Source organism: Chenopodium album, chromosome 18, assembly GCF_948465745.1.
Source record: "Chenopodium album chromosome 18, dcCheAlbu1.1, whole genome shotgun sequence".
Taxonomy (NCBI): domain Eukaryota; kingdom Viridiplantae; phylum Streptophyta; class Magnoliopsida; order Caryophyllales; family Amaranthaceae; genus Chenopodium; species Chenopodium album.
In genome coordinates this window covers 1,520,177-1,527,433 of record NC_137851.1, presented here as the reverse complement: position 1 = coordinate 1,527,433, position 7,257 = coordinate 1,520,177, and the positions used below count along the sequence as shown (strand labels likewise).

The following is a 7,257-nucleotide window of genomic DNA, read 5'->3' as shown; positions in this document are numbered from 1 at the left end:
CCATGAGATATCAAACTAGAGCGATTTTATTGGATTTGTCAAAGTCCAATTCGGTCCATCCAATTTAATAAAAACCCAAACACTACTGAAATAAGTGAAATTTCTGAATTTATACTTTTTCATTTTTTTTTATTATTTTTTTTAAGAGGGGGGGGGGGGGGGGGGAAGGCTTAATCACCTTGTTAGAAATCTGAAAATTTGATTATAGTATGTCACTAGTTTTTTGCCCGAGCAAACGCTCGGATATTAAAAAAAAAAAAACTTTTTTTAATAGATTATACATAGTTTCTATTTATATTATCAAATTTATATAGATTAAATACATTAATGTAAAGTACTTATCTCTAATTGTGAAAATCCTTTTTTTAAGTAAAAAACAAACAATACATAGATTGAAAGGAATGTATAATGCATTTTATAGATTAACGATTAAATTTATTTATTTAAGTTGTTATTGTTATTCTATTTTTTTTTTAGGGCATTTGTTATTCTATTTTTTAGGTTGTTTGTTAGGTTGTATATTCTCTTTTTATTTATTTATTAGCTTTATTATTTAAAAAAAAAGAAAAAAAAAATATTTTTGGCGGGAAAATTTTTAATGTGAGTGTGACATGTGTAATTTGGGGATAATGCTGGTGATTACTTTAGTATATAGTATTGATGATTCCTTTCTTCTCGGATGTACTGATACAATCATTATAAATAGAAGATGCTAGACATTTACGTAAGTATGCACAACATAGCAAAAACTAACTAACTCCTATTACAATAATTTTTTAATACTTCTTTTGGAGGAGAACAAATCATGGATAACACAAGCCTAGCAATGGTACTTGCAATTTGGTTCATTGCTTTTCATTTCATTAAAATATTATTTACTAGCCAAACTTCCAAACTTCTTCCTCCAGGTCCTAAACCACTTCCAATAATCGGCAACATTCTTGAAGTTGGTGACAAACCTCACCGGTCATTTGCTAACCTCGCCAAGATTCACGGTCCTCTAATATCCCTACGTCTAGGCAGTGTCACAACTATTGTTGTGTCATCAGCTGAAGTAGCCAAAGAATTGTTCTTAAAAAAAGACTACCCTCTTTCTAACCGTACTGTTCCTAATTCTGTCACTGTCGGTGACCATCACAAACTCACCATGTCGTGGTTGCCTGTCTCCCCAAAGTGGAGGAATTTTAGAAAGATGACGGCCGTTCATTTACTTTCTCCTCAAAGACTTGATAGTTGCCAAAGCCTTAGGCATGCCAAGGTACAACAACTTTTTCAATATGTACAAGAATGTGCACAAAAAGGGCAAGCCGTTGATATTGGCAAGGCTGCATTTACTACTTCCCTCAATTTGTTATCAAAACTATTCTTTTCGGTCGAATTAGCCCACCATAAATCCCACACATCTCAACAATTCAAAGAACTTATATGGAATATTATGGAAGATATTGGCAAGCCTAACTATGCTGATTACTTTCCAATCTTAGGATGTGTCGATCCTTCGGGTATTCGACGGCGATTAGCGTCTAGTTTTGACAAGCTAATTGCTGTTTTTCAAAGTATAATCACTCAAAGGCTTGGTAGTGAAGCATCAAGTACAACTACAAAGACTAATGATGTGCTTGACGTTCTTCTCGACCTCTACAAACAGAAGGAGCTTAGCATGGGCGAGATTAACCATCTTCTAGTCGTAAGTTCATTTTATTTTTCATATTACTTCTTAGATTCACACCAAAGATTTTAACAAATTAAGCTAATTACACTGCAATTATCAAGCTAGCATTTACTAATTCGTAAATCTTTTACTCTAGCAATAATAAGCTTGTGCATGCAATGGCATAACGTGATTTTTCAAGAAACCCAAATTTACATTATAACCATTCATTGATTAGATATGTGACAAATATATAAACCACATTTATTTGGACCTCGTTAAACTCTGATCTGTCACAATCACAATAGATCAGATTTTAATTAAAGTATACTTGTTAGTTGTTATAACTCTTTCCATGATTCCTTCCAAATAATTGTCTTACTATACTACCGATGCTTTGCAACAAATATAGGAAATAGTAACCAAAAAAAAAAATATTATACGTTTGAAAGAGTCAGATTTTGATGTATTTGAATGAAAAAACAAAAATAGTAAGAGAAATTAGAGCGCAATCGGTGCATGCACAATAATACAAGAAAATTCCGTTAAGAACAATCAAATAATATATTGATTGATAAGAACATTATTTTATAAGATAAAGAAAGTATACATTGTTGAATAGATACAAAATAGTGAAATACATTCTAGCTAAAAGTGGCAAATACAAATCTAATAACTTACAAAAGCGATGTCTGTGATTAGGAGAGTGTTAGACCTCACATTCTCTACAAAAGGTCAAGGGTGCAAATGCTTAGACCCTACAAATATCTACAAAGAAATTAATTAAAGAAAATTCATTGATTAGGTTATATTGTATTCTTATAATAATTGGTAAAATAAGTTATAAAGCTGTTAAATTAATTGCCAACTTATTTCTTGCTTAAAATAAGTATAATTTATGAATTTCAGGATATATTTGATGCCGGGACTGACACTACATCAAGTACTTTTGAATGGGCAATGGCAGAGTTAATTCGGAATTCTAAAATGATGGACAAAGCTCAAAAAGAAATTGAGCAAGTCTTAGGCAAGGATAGACAAATTCAAGAATCAGACATTATTAAGTTACCTTACTTACAGGCAATTATCAAAGAAACATTGCGACTACACCCACCAACTGTATTTCTCTTGCCTCGTAAAGCTAATTGTGATGTTGAACTATTTGGCTATGTTGTGCCAAAGGATGCACAAATACTTGTTAATTTATGGGCTATCGGAAGAGATCCTCAAGCATGGGAGAACCCTGACGTATTTTCACCAGAGAGGTTTATGGGTTCCGAGATTGATGTTAAAGGAAGAGATTTCGGCCTGATACCTTTTGGAGCTGGAAGAAGGATATGCCCCGGAATGAATCTGGCTATTAGAATGTTAACTTTGATGTTAGCTACTCTACTTCAATTTTTCAATTGGAAGCTTGAAGAAGGTGTGGATCCAAAAGATTTAGACATGGATGAGAAATTTGGGATTGCTTTACAAAAGACTAAGCCTCTTCAAATCATTCCGGTACTTAAATATTGATTATCATATCTTGTCTTATGTATTAGTCACCTCATCTTGTTACACGTTTTAATTACTTCATAATCATTGTGTTTACCGTTGATTAGTTATATTGTTGTTCAATCAATAATCAAAATGTTGCCAATTGTTAGCTAACTTCTGTGTTAACTGCAATTTTAAGTAGACAAGTATTTCAAACCCTGCTCTATGAAATTTGCAATTTGCATGATGGATTCAGATTGGGCTTTGAACCATGCGTAAGCTTAAATATGGGCCAATTCTTGGGCTCATGACTAGGCCTATTTTTGGGCCAATCCATCAATAACCCATCTTCAGACATTTTGTGATAAAGCCCAGTCGGTGTGAATTGGGCTTTAATAGTTTGAACGGTCTTGGAGGCTCAAGCAGACATGCCCAATTCAACGCGTGTTCTAAAGAATTAGTTTTTTTTTTTTTTTTTTTTTTTTTTTGGACACATTCTAAAAAATGAGTTTCACTGTTTCACATATACAAGCAATTCTCTCACCTAATAACTGGCTAATTACACCGGTCAATGCATGTATCACTAATAATTGGGCAGTATTTAAGTTTTCTTTATACAAGTATACTTCTTGTAATTTTGTGCCATAATAGTTTATACCACATTTTTTTTGTGCCCCCTCAAGATCAAGATTCAGGAAAGGATGTGAGGTTTTGCTGCATTGGCTTAAGTCTATGTACATTCAGGTATATAATATACATATTATACTGATCTAATGACCTTACCTCATTCATAAATAATCGAGCTAGTTTATTGAATAAGTTGAAAATAGCAATTTTATCATTGGTTAGGTGTTTATTTTTATTGATGTTCAAAGTTCTTTTTTTTGGTTTTTAGAGAGCCACAAGGGCGGGTGATAAAGAATCGATCCCAGGATCTCCTGAAATCGGGAGGGGCACTCTAACCACTTGAGCTATCTCTAACTCTCATGTTCAAAGTCTTTCTTCAATGAGTTTAATGGTTATATGTAAATGTTTAATTAGAAGAAGAAAACTTTATAAAGCACTCCGTATAATCATTTTTATAGGTATGGGTTTAAATACAGTATGATTTTAGTTTTATAGGATCTTATGAATTTGTCAAGATAAAAATTAAAAGTGGTGGTTAGCTAGGTTCTTGATTTCTTAATACTGAGTATTTACAATTCTATGATTATACGATTGAATGATATTGATATGATCCAACATATACTAATGCTTTAAAATGATATACTACTTTGTACTTGAATACGTATATCAATTCGTCATACACATTTTTTATTTCTTGTTGTAACGGTATATAATATAGTTTAGTGAAGAAACCAACCCTATATTCAAATTCTTCAATGCACAACACCTTAGTGAATGAGTAGTTGAAGAAGATCGATAAAAAAGATATGCAATTTATGCGTACACCAACTCGGAATCTGTTTTTGTACTAGCACCCTAGGCACAAGAAGTAATTTCTCAATAATAATCAATTACTATCATAATTTTTATAATGGTCCAACCATACATATTAATATGCTTTGAAGTTCAGTACCAATTAATTTTACTCAAACAACCTTGCACGGCACTTCATTCATGTTCAAATTTAAGTTGCCTTAAATTTGTACTAATTTTAGCATAATGGTCTCTTGCATATATTTTTAAAATTCTTAATCATTGTCTTATTATTAATTCTGAATTGAAATACTTCGTATCATATTTTTCTATATTGAGGTGTTAAATGAATATAGAATATCTATTTATATTTCTAAAATTTTTACGTTTATGCTTTGCAGTTATTAAGGAAATAGCGTCCATCCAACAAATAATTAGTTTCTATAGCTCATAACGGATTCAAAGGTTCTCGACGACGCAAGACTTTGGGGCTCGTGCTGCAGCTCATATCTTCTCTAGGGTAGGATTTGCAATAGCTAGAGGAGTGGGGGCCCAGATTGTATCTCGACTTTCCACTAATTTATTGTAGGTTGTATGGCTTTTGTTTTTGAGATAATAATAATAATAATAATAATAATAATAATAATAATAATATTTTATATAAAAAATAATAATAATAATAATAATAATAATAATAATAATAATATGGAGGAGAGCAGGAGACCAGCATGATTCTAAATGAAAACTCAACTCTTATGCTCCTTGAGTCAAATTTTATGGACCGTGCATTTAAATACGACAATAAAAGTTAAGGAATCCTCAACCTTAAGAACCTTAAATCAAGAGAATTTGACCTCATAAGATCAATGTTCTGAAGTGAGATTTGAACCAATTACACCAATCTTTAGCCATATGTACGTAATTAACAATTCACAAATGATTCAACAATATAAATTACTTTCTCTGTTATGTATCACGAGAGACGGTTATAAAAGGCAAATAAAAACTTTATCAAAAAAAAATTTTACGCCGGGAATAGGAAAAGAAGTGTGTATAAATTATTATTTTGATTGTGGTGAGAGTAAAGAAACAGAGCAACTATACTACACGCTGTTGAGCTAAAGCATATATGAACACTTGACTAATTGACTTAACGAGCCTAAAAATTTCTTTGAAAAACACTTAATAAACAGTAAAATATGACTTTCATGACAATTTGACAAGAAATTGTCTTTTCTGTAACTATTCTAGATTCACTTTTACTATGCAAATATCTAGATCCAATACATCGGAAGTTTCTTAATAAGTTGACGATTATAGTCTTACGGACTAGATACTAGACTAATTAATCATTAATTAGCAAATATCTAGATTCAGTACATAAAATTTGTTTATCACATGGCAATTTTATAAATAAATTAACAACTTTTTCAATAAAAATGGATCCCACAGTGATGATGACTGGATAAAGTTGTTGATTATTAACCAAGATGTCATGTGATAAACAAATTTTGTTTATCCCAGAGACTAAGGGGTAAGAAATAAAAAGAAATGCTTTAAATGGTTTTTATTTGATCCATTTCACGTCTTTGACCATTAATATATTGAGTGAAAATATTTGTGAAATATACATTACTGTGGAACAGCCTGATAAAATCACACATCATATATATTTTTTCACACATAGTGTACAAACTATAAATTACAATTAAAATTTTTAAATTTTGACTATATAAATAGTACGATTATATTAGAAGAGAGAGAGAGAGAGAGAGAGAGAGAATAAAAAAAATAAAATAAAATAAAAAAGTATGATCTATGGGAACATTCATTAACACATTACTTGTAAAGTTTAATGAGCACCATAAAGAGTAATACATTCCAATATTCCATAATCTCAAGTAAAATAGGGTATATGGTAGCAAGAAAACTACCCAAACAAACCCTTTACTAAATTAAAAACTCAGCCAAAAAACAAGCTAAGCTATTAATCAAAGCTAAATTGGGAGTAATTAATTAAAAACACTCAATATTATGATGATGTACAAATACTATATTTCATCTCCCAAATAAACCCCTTAATTAAACCATAAATTTATTGCATAAAGTAGCACCCTTATTAGCTTGTTGCTTCTTAAACCCAAAGCACATAATTCCCACATTTCGTTCCTCCTCTTCTTCACCAAAAAACGGAGACTTTTCTCTAGGGTTGCCGAGTGAGAAGCTTCTCCTATGAGACTTGTTGTAACACTTTACTCGAGGCGATGACCGTGGGGACGATGAGCTCGTAGACGAGGTAGACCACGATAAGGGGCTTGAGTAAGAGTTACAGGATGATAATGACAACGATGATGTAGGAGTAACATGAGAGGAGCGACTCCTACTACTACGACTAAAAGATGAAATAAAAGCACGAAATATTTTGTTATATTTCGTGCTTTTTTTATTACAAGACGACCCTCGTAACGGGTACGAAGGTGGGGGTGTTAGGGGAGGGACAATATTGTCATTTTTGCTAAAAATAGGATGTTTAGGAGTACCTGGTTGCGATTCCCACGTAAAAGGTATAGTTGCACCTGTTGCACCATAATATACCCTAAAAGAAGTTTCACCTGTTTCTAAACTTTGCTCTTTTTCTTTGGACGAAAATACCCTTGCCATAGGAAATGGCTCCATTTTTAGGAATTTCTTGAGCTTTCTCTCTCTAC

The 7,257-nt window shown here is 31.9% G+C and overlaps 1 protein-coding gene across 1 annotated transcript; it reads left to right on the top strand.

Moving 5' to 3' along the window:
- Window positions 1-461: 461 nt before the first annotated feature.
- Window positions 462-3,186, top strand: LOC145592601 (cytochrome P450 76AD1-like). Its single transcript, XM_081649105.1, has 2 exons — window positions 462-1,687; window positions 2,561-3,186. The coding sequence occupies exons 1-2, from the start codon at window positions 806-808 to the stop codon at window positions 3,167-3,169; spliced, it is 1,491 nt and encodes a 496-aa protein (XP_081505231.1). The 5' UTR covers window positions 462-805; the 3' UTR covers window positions 3,170-3,186.
- The last annotated feature ends 4,071 nt before the right edge of the window (window positions 3,187-7,257 follow it).

Excerpts from the sequence above, each read along its gene's own strand:
- LOC145592601 (XM_081649105.1), top strand. The coding sequence starts at position 806 with ATGGATAACACAAGCCTAGCAATGGTACTTGCAATTTGGTTCATTGCT. Across the intron at positions 1,688-2,560 it reads AGATTAACCATCTTCTAGTC|GATATATTTGATGCCGGGAC; the intron begins GTAAGTTCATTT and ends TATGAATTTCAG.